This window comes from Chamaea fasciata, unplaced genomic scaffold (assembly GCF_029207755.1).
Source record: "Chamaea fasciata isolate MVZ Bird 193981 ecotype frontalis unplaced genomic scaffold, bChaFas1.0.hap1 SCAF_1, whole genome shotgun sequence".
In the NCBI taxonomy this organism is placed as follows: Eukaryota; Metazoa; Chordata; class Aves; order Passeriformes; family Sylviidae; genus Chamaea; species Chamaea fasciata.
Window position 1 is genome coordinate 108,397,269 of NW_027094086.1, and position 22,186 is coordinate 108,419,454.

At 33.4% G+C, this 22,186-nt stretch overlaps 1 protein-coding gene across 10 annotated transcripts in view; it reads right to left on the bottom strand.

The window, feature by feature from the left end:
• Nucleotides 1-22,186, bottom strand: part of ULK4 (unc-51 like kinase 4) — a 215,276-nt gene that overhangs the window by 176,170 nt on the left and 16,920 nt on the right. For all 10 annotated transcript variants that reach the window (XR_010722489.1, XR_010722490.1, XR_010722491.1 and 7 more), the window contains 7 exons: nt 21,196-21,295; nt 20,647-20,751; nt 18,517-18,577; nt 16,534-16,715; nt 15,066-15,112; nt 14,163-14,241; nt 2,598-2,699 (listed from right to left, as the gene is read on the bottom strand). Coding sequence is in view for 7 of the 10 variants with exons in the window: in XM_066192922.1 (XP_066049019.1) it covers nt 2,598-2,699; nt 14,163-14,241; nt 15,066-15,112; nt 16,534-16,715; nt 18,517-18,577; nt 20,647-20,751; nt 21,196-21,295 (676 nt within the window). In the remaining 3 variants the exon portion in view is untranslated. The remainder of the gene's footprint in view (nt 1-2,597; nt 2,700-14,162; nt 14,242-15,065; nt 15,113-16,533; nt 16,716-18,516; nt 18,578-20,646; nt 20,752-21,195; nt 21,296-22,186) is intronic.

The following is a 22,186-nucleotide window of genomic DNA, read 5'->3' on the forward strand; positions in this document are numbered from 1 at the left end:
ATTCTTCAAACTGTCAAAGACTTTCTGCAAGGTTTAATCTCTATTTAGAAAGTTTACAAGGCAAAAGGGGTATGAAACTTAGTATCATTCTTAATTACCTAAACATAACATACAGCATTTGACACTTAATAAACTTAAATATATCACCAAACACTGGGGAATCTTCCTACTTTTTGTTCACAGCCCACGTTGATTTTGATTAAACTTTAGGTTCTGCACCCTAATAATACAAACAACACAAAACGAACAAAAATATTACACAGAACTTGAAAGTTTTTCCCCAAGGCAATCCACTCAAGAGTATGAGAACATGATCCCTGGAGTCTGCTCACGCTACTTGTGAATTGCTCTTGGCTTCTGTTTGGAATAAAAATGCAGAGATGGAGTGTAGGATCTTACTTATAAGATCTCATAAGCAAGTACACACAAAATATCAGAGTTTAGGATTGCACAGCACCATTACGATTATCTGGACATTTCTCAGTATTTTCTAAGCCATAGAAGTGCAAACAGTGATCTTGTCTTTTACCTCATTAATCATCCTGCACCTAAACAGCTGAACTTGATTTTAAGTATTTGATAATTTATGATTTACCAAATGTTCATATGAAAAAGAAATAATCTTTACCATTATTTAATATTAAAATTGTGGCTGGACCTAGAAACACTTCACAAAACCCTAGCGAGAATAAATAAATAAATAAAATCAGCCATGCCCTCAAAAACTTAACAGTTTAAATGAAAATATTTAGCAGTTTGATAAAACAATCAAGCAGGCCAAAGAAAGCACAAAATGGAAGGAAACAAGAAAAACAAGTGCACAGTCCTTAATGAATTAGATGCAGTTGTGAATAATTTTTTCTTTATTAGTCAATCATAAGGGTTTGCTGTTTAAAGATATAAGCCAGCAATAAACTTTCTGGTCTCGTTTATTACCCCTGACTTGCTATATGATCTTGGCAAGGTCATTCAGCACTTCTGTTCAGCAGTTTAAAGAGCAACAAAATGCCTACAACACTACAGTATTCTGAACTTAAATACGCATAGAACAGAAAAATAAAAAGCACTTTTCTTTAAAAAATTGAATGGCTAGTATTACCAAGCATAAAAATCACACTGATATTTTTTAAATTTAACCAAGATTTGGTGTCTTGAGTTCATGTGTGTCCAAATATTTATTCCTACACTCGAATAATTTCTTAGCTATAACATAATGCAGCCAATTAATATTTTTTTTTGTGCGTGTGTATAACCAACCTTGAAACCTGATAGAATTGCCACTTATATGCAAGTTGTAATGCTTCAAACACTGTGAAATTCATACTCAGACTGGAAAATTTGTCAGTTCACATTTTCAGAAAGGAAAAAAATCTGTGCAAACCATTTTGGCATTATACAACCAGTGTTAACAGGAATTGTTTCAGCTATCGGAGTTTAATTTCAAAATAAAATCAAGCCATGCAAAATATTCCTGCCAAATAAAATTTTCAAGTTGGAGTTTTAAGCTTATTTGTTTGATGATAGCAGGTACAAATCTTCTCTCATGAGGAAACTGAGCAAGTAATAAAACAAACTGTGACTGTGGATGCATTTTTCAGAACGTAATTTCTCATTATAAGTTCTGTGAGCATATATTTGACAAATACTTCAGTAATTGTCCAACAAAATTAGGAAAATGCTTGTTACTCTAAAAAACCCAAGGCAACCACTGCAACTTGTGGAACATGCAAAGGAGCTGGAGGATGAAGAAAATAAAACCTGGAAATTCAGCACAAAGCCATAGGTAAAGCCAAAGTAATGATTCAGTTGCCACTTCTGCTCCATTACCAACTGACTTGTCAAACTAACATGTCAGCATTCAGAGCTATTAGATGATCCAGATAATACAAAGGCTTCAGAGAAGCCAAGGTTAGACTTCTTCTGCTTGAAGACATCTTTCTTTTTATTAAGTAAAAGAGTATTTTATTCTTAGAATAAGGAAGAAGAAATGTGATGGCTTAAAGGAGCAGTCAACTTCAATTCTTAATATTGACAGTGTTTCTTTTCTACAAATAACCTCTGATTACTTTCAATGTGCATCTACCACTTCTAGACTGAAGGTTCAAATCAGTTTTAATCAGGAATAAACACAAGTCCATTTGAAATTAGTCAGGATCATTTCATTTCCTTTTCCACAGTGCTGTGAATCCAACAATGCTACAAGATGATTTAATATGGACTAGATATATAGATACGCTAATATATTAATTTATTGAAATTATAGGCTGTCGTCATACATCCTATTTAATCAACATCTCTAGCCTAGATGTTTGAACCCTTAGATCTGTCACTTGGAGGCCAGCAGTATTTATGGTGGTTGATTAAACCCTTTTATGAAGCTAAAATTCTACACTTGAAAAATACTGTTGAATTAGTCGCAGATGAAGTAAATGATTGTACTAGCATGTTTCTTAAACTAGAATAAGTATTTGAAAAGACAGAAGGACCGGATACTGTTGACCATACAAATGAGTAAGTAATTTTGATTTTTTGTTCTATTTTTCCATGGGAATTTTTTCCACATTAGCCAAACTTTTAAGGATCACTTGCAGTCTTACCTTGCTGGCTATGAGGTAAAGCAGCTCCCCAAGTGCTGGTAAGAAGCATTGCTTCAATTTGCTGTTCCTCTCTCTGATCAGTTCAGTTAAAAGCGTAATTGCCTAAATTTAAAAAAAAATCAATTAATAGATCAACACATGCATTTTGTCATGTAAAACGTACTGCTAAAGGTAAAAAGCTTTATCTCAAATGCCATCTTCTTACTGATGCACTCTTCACTTATGCTGAAGAGTCATTTGCAAGGGATTTAGTAAGCACTGAAGCAAAGAAAAAAAATGATTACAAAACATTATACATGCAATATGGATAAAAACGCAATAAGGAATTAGTCAAGGTGACAGATTATCAGCTACCTGTTCTTTCATTTCCCTCAGGACAATAGAAATAAATCTGCCAAGAAAAGAAAAGCCTACTTGCTGTTCCTGTGTTTCTGTCAGAAGATCTGAAAGTTCTCACCATCAGGTTACAAAAAGAACAAACAAGAAGCCTCTAATGATGCCTTTTGTGTAGATATTGTATCAAAGGATAAGAACTATTTAAGTTTTGTCTGCTGACCTCTAAGTTTACAGGTGACTTACTGTGTAAGAACTAGACACATAATTTTAGTTTTTAGTAATTAATGAACCTCTTTATGCAAAGCATACATACATATAGGCATATGTGTATATATACAGATGTGTTATACATAAAGAGGAAGTGGAAGGAAATTAGAAAATTTGATGCACCTTACGCAGGTGCCTAGTAAGAAATCCCTTTCCCATGCAAAAGTGTTTGTCAGTAAACTTACTTTTTCTTCCTTGGAGCACCAAGGAGTTTTTATCCTCAACTTCTCTTTTTTACTTCACCTTCTGACCTTAGCAGCTTCATAACTCCAATCTTTGTACAGCAAAATCATATCAAAACTGGAAATGCAGTCTTCAAATCAAAGCAAAAAAGATCTACTCAACAAACTTCGACCTTCTCCCTGTTTTTTTTAAGTAGTGTTATGCTCATTACTTGTTTTCTTTAACTGCTTTCAGAGCATTTCTACAAATTTTATTCAGGAACTTTAATTAGCCTGCCATTCTAGAGAGAGCTTTACTTTCATATTTAAGAAACAAATATCAGTAGGTTTTAAAGATTCTAATATGTCACCTTGAGGAAAGTTGTAATCAAATTTATTCAAGTGCAATTCTGCACTAAATGATGAGCATATAATGACAGCATTTTCTCCTTTATTATATTTCCTTTCTACAGCTACACAGAATTACTCTTGCTTTTGTGATGAAATATATTTTGAGAACTACTATGACTGTGGAATCAATACCATTAAAAGCACCTTGTCACCGTGGCATTAACAGATTACACATACCCAGTTAACATCCCTCAACTTGCCTCTTTATACTGAGAGTGAACCCACCAGGAGATAGTAGTCACCTTCACAGAATTGATGAACTGCATAATAACACAAGCTGCTGACAACAGTTTCAGCAGACTAGCTAGGGACATCAAATCACCATGACACCTAACTTACTTGTTTGTTTTCAGGCAGAACTTGAAGAAAATACAAATCAATTTACACATCCGCTATAAAAGATCAAGGCAGGCTGCTCAAAATTACCAGTTTTAATGATGAATCTCAACCAGCAGAAAACCCTGTAACAATACTAACATTGGTTCACACGGGCAATACTTGTTTTCTTAAAGCATGGTTAATATATTGGAAAATTTTGATGACACATTATCTAAATACATTTATGTGTGCAGTCCTACAATTCTCTAAATCCTATATTCTATTAAATAAATAGAATTAACATTTGTGTGGAGTAAATTATATATTCACTATATCCACTAGTACTAAATTCTGTTTGGCTGGTTTAATGCCTTACCACTCAACTGAAGTTCAACAAAACAGTCATTAACATTAAATATACCGGGTAGATTATCCATTTTCTTTGGTTTGGGGTTTTTTGTTTGTTTGTCATTAAAATTAAGAATTTAATATTTAAAATGAATTAAATTTAAATTCAAGAACAACATTTCATATTCGTCTACAGAAATTGTTTCTCACTCTTCTTCAAGATTCTAGGACAAGTTATTACTTTTGTTCTGAAGAGATTCTAGTTATTATTTTTATTCTAAAGTGAAAAGGAAGTAATCATAATCCAATTCCTAGTCTTTCCTCAAATATGAATGAAAAAAGAGGCAAAACTGAGTTAACAAAATTCAAATTCAGAAGTAATTTCCTTTCTTGCACACTAAAAAAACCTAGCCAAAAATCTAGTCAACACTGCAACAAATTCAAGTTTGTATTTGAAAAAAAACTTTAACTAAAAAGAGGCAAGATGTGTCTGAAGAAATCTGAGCTATTAGTGACTGACTTGGTTAAAATTGTTACATCTTTATTAAAGAGAAACAAAAGTTGCATGAAATCTATAGTTCTTAAATTTATATATTACAATAAATTTCTCCATTAAGGGTTAATTTTAGTAACTGTAAGAAGATCCATAACAAGAATTACGTACTATGGCAGAAGGCACTAAACATGAAACAATTACCACACACTACACATGACACTCGTGATCTCTTGTATACAAGACTTTATTTACCACACTCAGATCATGGCCTCATTTTCTCTAGAGTGCACACAGAGTACAGAATTGCCCTGTGATTCCCCTCCCTTCACTGAACCCAATTAAATAATCAAATACTATACAAGTGCAGGAATTGGGGTTCACAGAATATGTCATGTACTGAACTGGCAGAGTGTCTGTGCCAATAACCTATTTAAGATCTTCTTGTGTTCTCTGCTGTGGAACAGTAAGCTTTGATTCATTGTCTGTATCATAAGTGCACTTACATAGAAATAGGAATATTTTTATAAAATAAATTTAATGCTATATTATATAAAGTGTTCATAATTTCAGGCACACCTTTTAAATTACGTAAAAGGAGGAAGACAAGCAATTTCCTGATCTTGACAGGACAGTTCTAATCTTGACAACAGTGATTTGCACAAGATTTAAAATATTCTTTCATCCTTTCATAAGGAAAAAGATAAGACTTGCAAAAACAAAATCTGCCTAGACACCTTGATTCAAAGTTAAAGGGTGGTATAAATTTTAGGTAAAGAAAGTACCACAGTGTGTGTGGGAAAATGCACAACAGAAAAATCAAGTTTATTTTAACAACAGACTGAAAAAGTCTCCTTCTTACCTATAGTACATTCTTTTTGTTTTCAACCTGCCTACATTTTCCCTTTCATAGAAGCAAAGAGTAACGAACTGCAAGTCCTACACTGTCTAGTAAAAGCATCTTAAATTTAATAAATTACCTACACCTTTTACCCTAGCTGTCAAACTGCGTAGATATAGTATAGTTATAAAAAGAAAAGAAAGAAGAAAATTTCATATCTGGACAGTCATTGCCTTAATTTACAATAGTGTATGGAATTGATCTATTACCTGTGGCAGATTCTCAATCTATTTCAAGCTGTATCCAGAAGTTTCCCTGCCAGTTTCAAGAGTTCAGAAGTGAAAATTACAGCATATTCAAGGTATTTTATACCTGAAGATGTAGACTGGCAATGTACAGATTTACAATTTTACTGCATCTTTGATCTGTTAATATGATTGTCTGTAAATATTAGTGGAAATAAAGATATCTCTGTAATTCTGCAACCCTAACAGTGATACAACATGTCTATGCCTCAAGCATAATGGAAATTACATTTAGTTCATTTCCTTGTGAGTACACACACATCATGTAATGTGGGCAAGTAATGGCAAAGTAAGCTGACTTTCCTCTGAGAAAAGCACTCTCACCAGGTTGAGAAAGTATGTCATGGTTTTAGTGCCACTAACCAGAAAAGAATCTAGAGTAATATTCAAGTACTCATCTTTAAAAGGTTATTAAAAAAAAAGAAAACTACAAGGTTTCTCTGAACATCTTGACTCATACTGGGTTATGAAGTGAGGAGGACTGAAGAGAAGTCTGACTACCAGACTATAGATGTGGCATTAATGCTGTCTAGATTGTAGGGGGGAAAAAAAAAAAAAAAAAAAAAAAAAAAAAAAAAAAGGAAAGAAAGAAAACGAAAAACATATTGCAACTCCCCTGGAACTCCTCTAGAGAAAAATATAAGAGGGAGGCGTCATTCTTACAGGTGGAATACAACACAAAATTCACTCATTACGAAAATTCTTTCTCTTTCTAACTTTTCCGTAACTGCCGGAAGAAGTCGTCTTAGTAGATAAGTAGTCACACCAGAAGTCATGAACTCAAAAAGAGATTCAACTTGCTTTGGAATCAATTCAAGGTCCCAAAGCATAAAATCAGGAAGAAATAGAAGCAATTAACTTATAGATCTGGTACATTTACTAACAAATCAAAAATGGGCATAAAAGGACTGCAAATAAGTTAGGAGTTTGTTTTCTTGGGTGCTGGGTTTTATTTTCAAGGAAAAAAAAATATTATTACTTCTCCCAGTCTGTCATGACAGTCATATGATCACATGAGCTCAGGAGCAGATGTTCATGAATACATCCGATTTCTACCCCAGTCCTAAAGTTTGAAGATTTTAATCACAGGAAGGATCAGGTAGAAATATTTGCCTCTAACAACAGAAAAGATCCCGTTTTCATTTTTACACAGGCAAGCGAAGAAAAAGATTGCTCAGGAGCCCAAAAAGCAAAGATTTCTGCCTTCAAAACTCAAGTCAGCAGTGACTAACTGAAGCTGGTTTACATTCAAAAATGCAAACTGAAACTGGAAATCAGTCTCCATAGAATAAGGGTTGGCAGGAACATCCAAGAAAGTGGTATTTTTCTTTTTTTCTCTTCCTTGTTCTTACTCTATTCATAAATTGATCTAAAGTTACTCGAAGTCATCAGTCTAAAGTTACTAAGTCATCATCTTCTCCTAAACAGTGGGCCATTTATCCACTTTTTAGAAGCCATGCTGAAGACACTCCAAGACCAATGCCCAACAATAAAATATACATGTAGAATATTTAAGATTTGTTATTTCTACATAGAATGTCTCATATTTTAAAAAAAATATGGGGATTTTCCACAAATTTTCTTTGAAATTAGTTCCCTTTGAGTACTGAAAATTCCTTCATTCTGCTCAGTGAAGATGCAAACTGGACCAAACAACAGTTCTTCCCTAAAGAATTCTTTTTAAAATATGTTTCAGACTAAAATAACTTTCTTTCTTCCCCCAGATGATAGTGAAAGGTCTGGAATTTAGAAGAAAAGCCATGACTACAACTAATATACAAGTAATCTTGCCTAACACTGAGTATGGTTTGAGTGGCTTCTAGTGCAGTAATCAGGAGACACCAGGAAATTAGGCTTTTCAGCTACCACCAGTGTGCAATTTCTATTACAAAAACATGCTGTAGCCTAATCATGTCAATCAAGAGTGTGCTTTAGAGGACAAGGCTGGATTATTTTCATCAGTTCCTAGTCCATGATCTGATTAACTCACATATGCAAGACAAACAGAGGTGGAAGAAGGGCACTCTTTTGGGTTAATTCTTTAAGGTATACACTTAGTTGTAAGAACTAAACAGTTCAGTGTGCAAATTGTACAACAATTTTCACAGACCCAAAGTTGGTTGGTGTGAAAAAAGATTAAAGTACCAAAAACGTACTAAGACCAAATTCTCAGCTATGTCAAACCTTAATAATAATAAAACACAAACAAGCCCTAAAAACAAAACTTACTGCATGCCACAAAGAATTGCAATACAATATGATGCGACTTTGCAAACATCACATAAACAATAACAGAATAATGTCAGGAAATATTTAAGGCCTTACAGAGATATGTGTCTTCCAAAGGTAATGGAAAAAATAATTTGTTTCATGTGAAGAAGTTTAGGCACAAATTTTTTTTTCCATGCGGTCTCTCTTGCTCACAGACAGAATGCCAACTGCACATTTCTTTTTCTGTACATATTTGATGGTTCTGCTGATACTGTAGCAATGTAAGGAAAGCAAATATTTCACTTCTTCCACAGGAAAAAAAAGTTCATGCTAAGTTATTTTAGCTACAGAAATTCTATTCCATCTAGTTCACCCAGCCTTTCACACCCCAAACGTATCTCCAGTGTATATGACAAATATGACATACATATCACTTCCAGAGACAGATATTTATCTGCTGAAGGAAAGGGTCCTAGAGGCACAGATCATCATCATCCCAAAAATAACAGAACTGTAGAAAAATCTAAAAACAACACAGCAGTATTACTATCATAAGAACAAAACCGAAGACTATTACAAACAGATATACTGGCAGCACCGCTGATATAATTTTAATGGAAAAATGTACTACTTTGCCTGTCAAAGAAAATAGAGTAAATTTAACGGACTATGAAAATACTGTCAATTAAATGTCTTTTAAAGTAGTAGAATCTTCGCTTTAGTCAATTAATTTAAGAAAATTGCAAAAAGTGATTTAATCCTGCAATCAGCAATGTATGTTTTCTCCTTCCTAGTTGAAAATATCCTTGTTTTCAACTACCAGCTTGGTTTGGACTTCAAACATACAGCAAGCCCAAGCAACTGGATTGATAAAAATTTTTTGAGAGAGGAAAAAGAAGAATCTTCAGTTATGATAAAAGATCTTAATATTTCTCCTTCAATCTGGAACTGCCATGCTTGATATATTCACTGTTAATTATATTTCCATTTTCTGTTTATTAATTCAGAAGAACTTTTCTCAAAAACACCATGAGTTTCTGCTAATTTACCCGAGAAATGTCAATTTGTCATTTGTTTTCCTGCCACATGCCCCAGGCCAGTATGGAAGTTATAATTCAATGAACCAAGTTGTTGAAAATAAATGAAATAAATTTATCACAGGTTGAAATTTTACACTAGAAGTCACTCAAAAAATTGCAATGGAACCCCTCCCACTGTTACCAAAGCATTAAGTGACAATCCTGATTATGCAGAAAGATAACTGCTATGTTACAAGCAATTTAAAAAATGCGCGTATAGGAACATATGTAAATACTCTCATGCACAGTCTCCTACAGATTCTATCTCCTGACTACAGACTTTTTTAATTTGGGTGGATTTTGTTTCAAATTGGGTTTTTTTTTCCACATAAGACATATCAGATCAAAACAAGGAAAGGGCCCTTGGAGAAAACAAGGATACACTAAAATTATGATCATTTTTGAAAATACTTATAAAGTCATTTTCTAAATAAAACAATATTAAAATTAAATAGGTTTGGAATAAATGGCCCAATCAAGCCATTTTTATTTGAAACTCCCTACAATATGGGCAGACATAGACAGACCAAGAAACAGGAGTTATCACAGAGGTAAGCTAGGAATAGGACTTAAAAATTTGCACTCTGTAACAATTTGAATGACAATAAACTGTAGACTTACCTTGAACAGTGTAGACACAATTTACAGGTCATAAAACTACACCTGTAACAATATAGCTGCTTTCCAGCCATGGAAAACAGCCACTAAATTGTACTTTAATAAAAAGTCAGAAAGAAAAAGGCTCAAAAGACATGGAGTTTCAGTTCAGATGAAAACAGAAATCTGGATATTTCACCACTTTGACAAAAGAATCAAGGCTCAAAGTATCATGGAGATATTCTGATATACTATCATCCTTCGTTTAGTTTATTAACTGGGGATATTTAGTTTATTAATTTGGCCATGGAATACATTAAACCAAATGCTTTGTAAAGAAGCTCACAGTGTGAAGGCTGCAAGAGGTTCTCAGAACCCTTTAAACACTCAGTAGGAGCAGTGGATCGAGGTCTGCTAAAAAAAACAGGCACAACTGCCAAGGCCATAGGGTGAGATTAATATTACCTTTATCAAATTTGCTAAACGGGAAGGAAAAAGACTGGATTTTGCCACCAAAAAGGCCAGCCAGAAAATAACTCCAAGGTGGTCTCCTACCAGATAGAGAAGGCCACTACTCCCTGACATACAGGCAAACTGTTAAGTTGATCCATCATCTCCTACTAAAATAACAGACTGAGTCTGAAATGTCACATCAGAGTGGCTGCATCCTAGGTGGCAGAGGGCCCAGTATATTCACAGAAAAGAAAGGGTAATAGCTTCTGTTAATAAATACACCACATTAGGTACACATGGAAACAAGCTTACCTAACTACGGAAGATTTTTTTTTTCCTTAAGATGAAAAACAGAATCTTGGGAAGAATGGGGCTTTTGCACTGAATTTTAATAATCAGTTTCAAAATTTAAATACAAAAATTAAACTTTAAAGTTTAGGTATTTTCCTAAGATAACTAGCAATAAATAAGAAGAAACTAAATTCCAGATTTATAAAGGACAATTCCATGAGGAAAAAAATTATATTAAGGCAGGAAAAAATATACGACCTATTAAAATCTTTTATTGCAGCAGCACAATAGAAGAAATTGCACACAAAATGTCTTCATCTGCAATTATGCAAGAGATCAATTCCCCTATTGTATTCTAAGATCAGTGTCATCTTTTTCTAATCAACACAATATACTTCTTAAAAATACTTAACTGGAAATAGATCAACCACAATTGAATTTACAGATATAAATATTCATTTATTCTAATTTTTTCTAGTATGACCTATATACTCGAATACATCAGCAGAATAAAGATAGTACACAGTTCCATGCATGTCTAGTCTGTAAAACAGCCATTTACTTGCATTTTATTTTGTGTTTTAGTGACCTCTGGTGGTTACATTCAAAGGAAAATGCTGTTCCCCCTTGCCTAAAAAAACACTTAAAAAACCCCCAAAACACTAATTTTTCAAAAATAAATAGATTAAAGGCTTTTGGCGTGCATTATGTGAAAGTTTACTTTAGCCTGTAAAATGAGGTTGAGGCTTCTTTCCTTTCTAAAGTTTTTCTGCCTCTTTAGGGATTAATGCTACTACTATTTATAAGAACATTTTAACAAAACCAACAAAAATGTAATGGCACAGATTCAACCTCAAGGATAGAGGAACTATCCTTAAATAAATGTCTAAGTGGGTAGAAGGCAGTAGGGGTTAGGAATAAAGAGACAGCTTTTTAATATGCAAGGGCCAGCAGTGGCAACCTGCACGAGTCTCTACCAGCTCCTGAGCTACTTCAAAAGTAAAAAAGAAATCACAAGTAAGTGATGAGTGAATAATGAGGTAACAAAAAACTGCAAAGGGGCCATGACTGAGTGATAACAACTGGAAAGAAAACTTGATGTAAATAGCATGGCACACATATGGAGCAAAAATAATTCCAGAATCATAGGTTCACAAGCTCTCAATTGACTTTCCACACTTGGGAACAAATTTTGGAGCTAAAGGAGATCACTTCTATTTACAGGTCAAAAAAAAATCAGACAGCTATCAAATCAAATATCACATTAGAAGTTACTAAGAATGGAAGAGAAACGAAAACACAAAACCCTACCAAGAGACAGATCTCCTATATCTTCAGACTGTAAGACTTGGATCACAGAGCGCCATTTTAGATTATGTTGTTCAGCGCAAGACACAAATTGATTTTGACATTTTCTAAATCACAACAGCCACCAATAAACTTTACCTGAAGCATCAGATGGCTCACATGAAAGGATAAATTACAGCATTATACTTAATCCTGTATATAATGCTGATAGAAAGGTTTGCTTTGAGGTGGGTTTTTTTAAGCACCACATAACATAAAATAGCTGACAGTTAACAAGAATGTTCAACAAACCTCTAGATTCCTCGAAAGAGAGCAGAGGGGAATACAACTTCAGATAAATTCCTAAATTACTCCTCTTATTTTTCCTATAAATCAACTACTGAGTTTTGTGTACTGTCTACAGTTATTTGATTTTACACTATACATACAAAAATAAATCTGAACATGTGAAAATATTAGCATTTAATTTTTTTTCCTCATTTTAATTTTGTGTAACTAAAATAACTTTTAGTTCAGCAATATTACCTAGAGAGAAAAAAATCTGGAATGAATGTCATTAAATAAAGCACAGCAGATGCATTTTTGTCTCAGACGTGTTAATTTAAAAAATGCTTATTTTCTCAAAGAATGCATATAAAAACTAATTTTAAATAACATAAGAATGGGGCCAAAAAGTTAAAATGAAAGCTAATTTTCCTTTCTAGTCCTTCAGTTTAAATGTCACTGGTCTTGGACTTACTTGGTTTTTAAACTATATTGATACTTCTAAAAATGCTAAATTCCATTTGTGAATGACTTGTATGTTCAAATAAAAAAAGGACTGGAAATTTTTTGAACAAAAATATTACAGTTCTATGTGTAACTGCTTCTATCTACTGCTTTTAAATGTAAAAGCTGACTAGGATATGCGTTTTCTGATGGAAACCGGGAAGATAGGAAAACTATTGCTAAACATATTAGTGCTAACCACCTGAACAAACACCTGAAGCCAAAAACCATATGAACATCTCAAAATTACTTTCAAGTATTTTAACTTTAAGAAGATAATATCAGAAAAAAAATCTGCCACATAAAGGAGCTACTTAAATTGTGACCTGGAATTCAAATGTTGTAAAACTGTCCGTACTGAAAGACTGACCAATCTTCAGTGACTGTAATTATAAGGACTTTTGCCCAACTTTGGAACTTCACAAAACAAACAACAAACCCGAAGCAACAACAATAATGTTTGGAGTTCAGCTTTCACCAGAGAACAATAGCATTAAGCAACATAGCAAGATAATCAAAATCATTTCTAATATTCATTAAGAAGAAACCAGAGGGACCTAAACCAGCAAAAACTTCTTTAGCTGCTTTTCCAAGAGTCAGGTATTAACCACTAATTGTATCTTCCTACACCAGATCTGCACAGCACACAGGCATATTTAGAGCTTGTGTTTAGCAGTTGGGTCTTACATTCAAACACCCATTAAACTGAAGTTCTGGCTTCACCTCATGAAGAAGAAATGATGTCACATTCACACTTGAAACAGACATTAAATAGCATGTTCTGTCAAGATTTCACAAGCTGTGTGCATGTGTCACATGCAAGAAAAGGACAATAAGACCACTTAATCTAATCAGTCTTCTGTTTAAGTCAATTACTGACCATGTAATATCAAACAAGAATTAAAAACACTTTTATTTCCAAACAAAATTACTTGCCCTTCGTTACACACATTCTTCAAGAACTGTGAGAAACCACAAATTAGTCCCATCTTAATAAATTCTTTTTTCAAAAAAGATCTCTAAGAATCAGTGGTACTATTTTATACTAATTACAATAATTACATTTCAGGATAACCAAGTGTGTCAACAGTTTCTTCTTTCATGCAGAAAAAGTATGACAGTGACTAGTTGATTTTATGAAAAGGAGAGAAAAATGCTAGTTTTACCATTGGTGACCACAGGTTAGTAAAGATCAGAACTACAACTACATAGAACGAGCTCATAAATTTATACATTTAATAAATTGATTATATTACAGTTATACAATGAGTTAACAATAAAGCAGGGTTCAAAAAAAAAAAAAGCTGTGAAAGCTTCTGACATAAAAGAGTAAAAGCATTTAAAAAACTCCCTGTTGGAAAAAAAAAAAAAAAGTTACCTCAGAAACAGGTACATTGTCTCCAAGTTCAGATGTGTGTAATGCCAGTAAACCAATCACCCGAGCAACATTAGCACGTCTGTGTATCAAATAAATATTTTGTAGGTGCAGGAAGTATATTAACAAAATACTACAAAAACAATTACATCTTGTTTATATTCTACACAGGTTGCTTAGGGCAGAAAATTTTGCTGTCCTATTTACAGCTCAGATTTTCTTCTTATTTCTATTTTCTTTGTACCAACAAGTTTTTTCAGTGTTTCAGCCCAATTTAGCAGTAAATATATGCATTAAGACATTTCTTTCCTCTAGCTCTGAAGTGTGAAGGTTCTAGTTTGTATGGATTACTAATAGTCATGCTCATATTCCATTTTTCTATAAGATGGAAAACCCCTACAGATAATTTCGACTTTTCAGGACAGTTGACAAAACAAAAATTAAATCTGTATCAGCAAATCAGTTTTCAACGTTTCACTAAAGGCAAAAATTGGAATAATAAAATCAACTTTTATGAAACAAACAGCAGAGGGCACTATCACATTGAACTATTCCTGACAGGTATAGGCGAGGGGGGGCGGGGGGGGGGGCAGAGTTATTATATTTATTTTACTCTATCGCGGTATGGAGTTCTTTTATTCAGTGATTAAGTAACTATTTGATACACTAAGTTCCATATTATCTAGATAAAATTTTAGAGATTTTCTACCTTTTGTCCTGTAGAAAAGCAATATCTTAATCCAATGCTGAAAACATTCCATTTTATATCATCATACTGCCAGTCAGATAACACAGCAGTCTGACAAGCTAAAAAACTCCTCAAATAACCTGTTAACAAATATCCTTAATAAAATTCAGTGACAAGTCTCTATGTGAACTTATTAATTTAAAATAGTTGTTACTTACATATCCCAGTTGGTGGCTGCACGCAACTGCTGTATCAATATAGGAAACTAAAGTTTAAAGAAGATAAATAAAACATCAGTGAATTTCAATGATCCAATAGTCCTGAATAATAAACAAGAAATCAAAATATTTCATAAAAATGTATTTGGATAACATTTGCTAAGAGTATTATCACAGACAAATACTGCAGATACTGTGTAAACACTGATTAAAAAAAATGAAAACAAAAAAGCTTGAATGGAAAAAAACCTACTGTTTCTTTAAAATATTTTTGCCTTAAACTAAACTAAACATACAACTGAACGTCAGATTTTTTTTCATTCTGAATAATACTACTTGGAGGAAAAAGGTCTGATTCTTTCACAAGCACAGAGATCAGCATGTAGTATTATAAAACAAACATTAAATGACCTTGTTAGTCTGTATCAAAATAGTTGGCAAATAACCAGAATAATGAATGTTAACATATATAATCAGCCATTTAAGAACCAAACTGCATAATGACGAACTCATTTCTAAAGTGTTCTGTTACTTGGCTAATCAGTTGCTGGATTATTGTTCCCCTTGCTCCAAATTCTCCAGTGAAAATAGAATACACATTCCAGCAATTCAGTTTCTGGATTTCACAAGAATGCTACAGCATAAGACCTACCACTGTTTCCAACATAAATACTCTACATCCAGTTTTCTGGTAGTGCAGTTTTGTCTTTAGCATCTTATATCCAACAATAACACATCTCAGCTTTTAACTTAGGAACATTATTACAAATGTAGGAGAGCAAAGTAGTTTACTAAATATTTATGAAATAAAATGGAAAGTGCTTATCTTAGGATAGCTTCTGTGATACCTTTATAGAAGGGGAGAAGGGGGCAAAAAGTCAATTTCTCTTCTGCGCATGCAAGACTTGAAGAAATATGTTAAACTACTACAGAACATACTAGTAAAATTGTTTGTCTGGTAGAAAATGGTTTTTGAAATGTAAAACCCCAAAACAGATTCTTCAGAGAGCATGGTCACTCTTGAAGCCCTGTTTACTGGAAGTTTTACTGCCTGTTCTTTACAAAGCTTTCTTGCTCTTCTTCACAGACATATGACCAAATAAACTTAACAATTCATATATGAACTCTTTACAGTATCTGCTGCCACTTAATTATTTACAAAGACTAATTTTTCATCATACATTATTTTATACTCTTCATAAAGGTTAAGTTTTACCCCAACATTTTCCCTAATACAACAAAATTATATGTAAATGTATCTGAAATCTAAGACAAAGAATTAATTTCCCTCAGATAAACTAAATAAAAAACCTAACATGGAATTTTTGGAGGCTTTTTTTACTTTAATCAACATCATATTTTTGCCAGTACACCATTGGTTTCTTCAAATATAACCAAAAGCAGCTAATTTTTAATACAATGACAAATATGCAACCCGTGGTGATTCCTTTAAAGCTTTATTACTTACCAGCTGAGAGTTAGTTAGTCTGTTTGCAATCTCCTTGTGGACAACCAAAGTGCACAGATAGTACAGTAAGTTCAGTTTAGAACGTGGTGCTCCTGTATTCTTCTCACTTCCATCAAGCAGGGAAGACACTCTTTTCAAGAAATTATTCCAGTCCACATCTTTCATAGATGACAACTTCTCAACTAACCATGAGAGGAAAACAAAGGATTAAAGATACTGGATCACTGATGTAACTTTAGGACTTAAAATTATTAAGAAGCAAGTTAGAATTCATGTCTGAAGATTATAGAAATCAAAAAGGAAGCAAGAAGAGAAATAAAAGATAATAATTCAGTAACAAAACCCTCAAAACATTTTTGAAATTGCAAACCTGCTAAGTGTTTCATACTAATTCTTAATAAATGAGTGCAGTTTCCTGTAAGCAAATTTGAGGCAAAACCTAACAAAAATCAGTGAAATCTGCTCACAATAAATAAACTGAAAACGTGTGTAATCACTCCTACAGGTAGGTATCCACCTAGCTAAGCCTTAGCAAATCAGGACATGGATGACTTCCAAAGGAGCACAAAGAAACCAAGTCACACGGACAATTAACATATATCCTTGTGGTTCAATTCATTGACCACCTCTCACAAATTGAGATTTTTTCAGACTTCCTTATCAGTCTCAACAGTTAATTTCAATCTAGCAGCCATACATTCACTCAGTTTTGGTAGTTATTTATTAATAACTTATCTGCCATCCTGATATGCTACAGTATAGGCTACTTAAAAGCATCTTTTCTGTCTTTTATGCCAATTTTACACCACTTAAGTAACAACATCTTCTAATGCAGGCAAATATACATTAATAGAGGTGAAAACAGGTTTAGCTTTCAGGAATTCATTTAAATTTTTCCATTTTATCTTTAATCACTACTGACAAGCAGCATCAAATTCAGTATCTTCAAAAACAATCCGAAAGTTGTCCAGAAGAAAGGTACAACTCTGAAAACATCACAACAATAAAAAAACACTGTCCCATATTAAATAAATACTGACAACAATTAAACATAACAGAACATCAGTGTGAAAACTACTTAAGTGTCATATGAAATATAATATTCCCATTTAGGTGGTAGAATCTGATCATTTTTGGATGAATCAAATTAAAAACATTTTCAGTTACAGTCTTGACTGGGAGATTGAGGGGCATTGTGCTCCTTTCCAAATACAAAATTTCTTCAACAAATTAACTCTTCCAAATACATACTTATTAGAAAGAAAAGATGAACTTTTATGCTTAGGAAGAAGTGCTGTGTGAATTCTAGAAGGAATACATATCTGGCTGATATCCCTCTTCAAGCACAGTCCAGTATTTTCCTTAAGACCAGAGGAAACATTCCAGGGGGAGAAATGTTTCACTCATGACAATGAACTGACTTTAGTTTTCAGAAATATTTCTAGACACTGAAAATTAACAGCAACAAAAAGACAAACTCCAAACAACTTCACATTATCTTTTGGGACATGAGTGTCATAACATTTCATTATTAAAGGTGGGACTGGCAAGGCTGCCTAGTATTGTGGCTGATCAACATTGCACATTTTAAGATCCTGTTGCCATTTGCTCACCTGCATTTGTCAAATTTTAATATATTTGGTTGAATATTTCGGTTTGAATCTCTCAGATGGAAAAAAATATGCTGGTTTTCCCCCACTAAACACTGATGACTGCCTCATGGCAAAAGTTTTGAGCCCAGGCTTGTAAATCAAGAAAGCAGAAGAGAAAGTTTAAGAGTTTGTACTTGAAGAGGCAACTCAAAATTGGTCTAGCTAAAAATATTGCATACACAACTGTAGTTTCAGAAAAATGAAGAGTTCTGAAACTGTGACCATGTATAATCTACAAGGGGAGGCAAGAGGTCTAACAGCAGTAAGCTACATAGATAGCGAGTTACAGCAGCACAAGTAGAACTTGTTATAACCTTCAGCAGAGCCGTACCTGAATGCGCTGGTATATGTAAAGTTTTTGGGTCAAATCTAACTGGTACTTGCTTTATTATCTGAAAAAAAACCCAAACACGTTACAGCTAGTTTTAATACATTTCTAGCAAATCTCAAGTAGTTGAATATGAGAATGCAAAGATGCAAAATTTGTATAGGATGGGCGTACATGCTATGGCTCATTACTGAGGAATTTTCCATTGTTTTCTGGTATGCATTTCTTCCAAGCAAATATCTAAGATTTAAATCCATGTTTTTTATATAACTACATTGCTAGTATTTCCATTTAAGTGATTTGTTAAAATGGGATTACAAAATCACAGGATTTTTTCAGTTTACATTTTTATCTTGCTTGTATGCAGAAAAACACTTGCATTTGGGTTTCAGAAGCTACTGAAAGGAACTATGCAGATGACAGCTCATGAAAAATTTTAGCAATTCATTTCCATACAGCAAATACATGTATACACTACACCACCCCAGAATACTAGAAGTCATATTATCAACAGCTAATCATTCAAAAGGTATAGGGACTTTTTTCCCTGCAAAATCATCATTTTCTTGTAGATCACGAAATTGATGACTCCTCAGTAACTGAGCACTTAAGTGTGATTTTCAGTAAATAAAAACTTTTAAAAAGGCAAGTATGCAATGGAATTTAGCCTTTGACAGATGAAGTCTAAGCATAAGTAGAGAGATATTTTCTTAAAAAGGTCCTCAATTCCACACATCTGCAGAACACAGGGAAATTTCAAATTTTAAGCTGACATCTCAGCTTTTAAGATTCTGCAAGCATCTAGCAAATCCCTTCCCAGGAGATTAAATTGCAAACTCTTCAGATTTACCAGGTGTCAGTATCATCCTTTAGTCTGAAAAGCAGACTAAAGAGTCATCACCAAGCAGGCAGTGATCTGATTACATGTCCCTGGAACTTTGTGGGCTATTTTGCATTAATTCTCAGTCCGGCATTGCAGGGTAAGGAGATTAGTCTACATGTGCACATCAGTATATGCACCTATCCATAATCTCATCTCTTGTAGTAAGAAGAGAAGCAGCGAAGGACTAAGGCTTTGTGTCAGAGTCCTGAGACAGAACTGAGGAATTAACAGTGGTAGCATTCAAATACATAATTACCTTTGAAATTCTCCACTAGGAACAATGTCTCTCACCCCAAACATATAAAAGAGTATTTTTTGGTAGTTACTTATCTAGCTGTGTAAGATTTTTAGTTTTTGAAAGTGTTAAGAAATCCATTAAAACAAACCAAAGGAATTGTTAACACTAAAGCAATACTAAAAGCTGTAAGATATTCTTAATAAGTTTAGATGCTCACTTCCAACAAAAAATCCTGCATTCCCCAAATCAACAATTTACTGAGTAAAGTTGCTAAGACTGCTTCACTTTTTCTGGCACAGAAACAAAAGGAAGACTAAAGGGGCTCTTGCCTATCATTCTTCCTACCAACACATCTGGCTACAAACGCACTTTACATTGTCATTGCAGAGCAGAGCACTGATTCTTTTTTGGTTTACTCTTTACCGTCAAACTTAAGTGTGAATTCCCTGCTCAGAAGACTCATTACAAACTGCTAGCACATTAGAATCCATGTGACAGAAATAGGATGGACATTTCTTGTAACCTCAGGTGATCTTTAAGAGAGAGTAAATTCATGTTGAATAGAAAGACTATCACAGCTGAAGTCTACAGAGTAACAAATGTTATTCTGTAAAAGTCTAACTCCTAATCTAGAAGGGTTCGTAGATGCCATTGTTTTGAGTGTAACAAACCAAAGTTTTGTGTTCATTTACGTAACAGATATCAAAGCCAGTTATCAGAACACAAATCTACAAAAGCACTGAACACAGCATTTAGTCGTTCCTATTTCTTGTAAGATATTATTTAATATTATTATTCAATCCCAAAATAACTCATTCCTCCAAATCAGCAACACAATAGGATTATAAAGACTGCCAAAAAATTGCATGAAAGCTTGCCAGATAACTGGGTGGAACTGCTTTAAAATGAGAACTATAAAACACAGGAAAGGAGTTTCACCCTGATTAAAAATTTTTCTGCAAAAATAGCCTCAACCACGAGCTCCTGAATTTTATATTTTATTTTGCTATACCTTCGGATTGTCAATGATTGGTGTCACAATAAGATCAGATTCAGTGTAAATGAGCTCCTTCAATTTTGACTCCATATCCTGCTGACTTGAGCACATATTTTCAGCCTAGAACAAGAACAAGATGTTTTTTTAAAAACTGTTTTATACCAAAAAAAGACCTAATTCATGTTTATTCACAAAATATTTCATGTCAACATTATATCAAGCAGTCTGGCCATGGAAACATTTTAATTTGTTTTTTATTTACGTAATAGCAGATATAACCAACTAAAAATTACAGTAAGAGAAACATATCGGAAGAAAAAGCATTAAGTTAAAATGCAAATTGAGAAGAAAGAAGATAACTTGTCTTTTATGCACTAGGGCAAAAAAAGGAGACTAAGAATCTTCCCTAACTCCCACATCTGAAGTCCTGCAAATATTCTTTTCAAACAACTTGCACACTTAATAATGGAAGGATGTAAAAGAAAGTTAACTTTGCCACGGACTTCAGACTAATATCCTAACTGTAGAGATACCATCATCCCTCAATATAAACTTTCTACTCACTTTTTTCACGCACGAATCTCCTTGTGAAGAATTTTTGATTGGGACGGTAGTAGCATCACAGACTTCTACTGCAGAGTTAGTTCTAGGTGTGGGACGAGAACTTCAGCAAAATAAAGAGAGAATTAAAACCCAATAAAGACTACAGATAAAGTTTCATTGCAAACTACTTTTTCTGTTGCTCTTTTGAAACGTTTGTGCCATACAGCAAATTTTCAAAGTTGACAAACAGAAACGACACTATGTTCTGCCTGATCCATTAACTAAACACAAATTTTCTGTCTTTAAATGTGTTCTGCCAAGGTTAGGATTTCTTTACTGGTTAGAAATGGGAAGATGGTATTTTGTTGTAATTATTAAATTAATGTAATTTTATTATTTTTCAGCCATAATGACTCTACAAACTGGAGGCTAAACCATTACTATCTTAACTCCTAATAACAAAAAACATACAAAGCAAATTAACTTGACAAAAAATTGCAGTTTATTTTATGTTATTCTCTTCTGACTGCCAAGCTTTGGCTAAGTAATGGGAATTTAAAATTTCCTAATCTTTGTGTATCATTGTGAACTGGGTTTACTTTTTATTTTTTCTTTTTAAAATCCTGTCTGCTAATTAGAAAATGAAGAAAGGAGAGACCAGAATACCACCAAGTTGCAATTATCATAACGTTGCTAGTGAACTTGGGGTTCACAGTACAAAATAATTTAAAATAAAAACATTTAAAATCAACTTTAGAATTACCATAATTGGCAGGCCAGGACACTAGTTAAATCAACAACTTTGAATGAGCACATTTTCTTGATAGCAGAAAGTAATAGGCACATTTAGTTGCAAATCAGATTTCTCTATTAGAAAAAACAACTAAACTAAAAGTACAAACACCAAAAAAAATAAAAGACACTCGGCATTTCAGTGATCAAATGACTAACATAACTGTTCTCATCTTCCATCTATTTTCAACAGAAATTTAAATTTTAAGGGCACAATGAA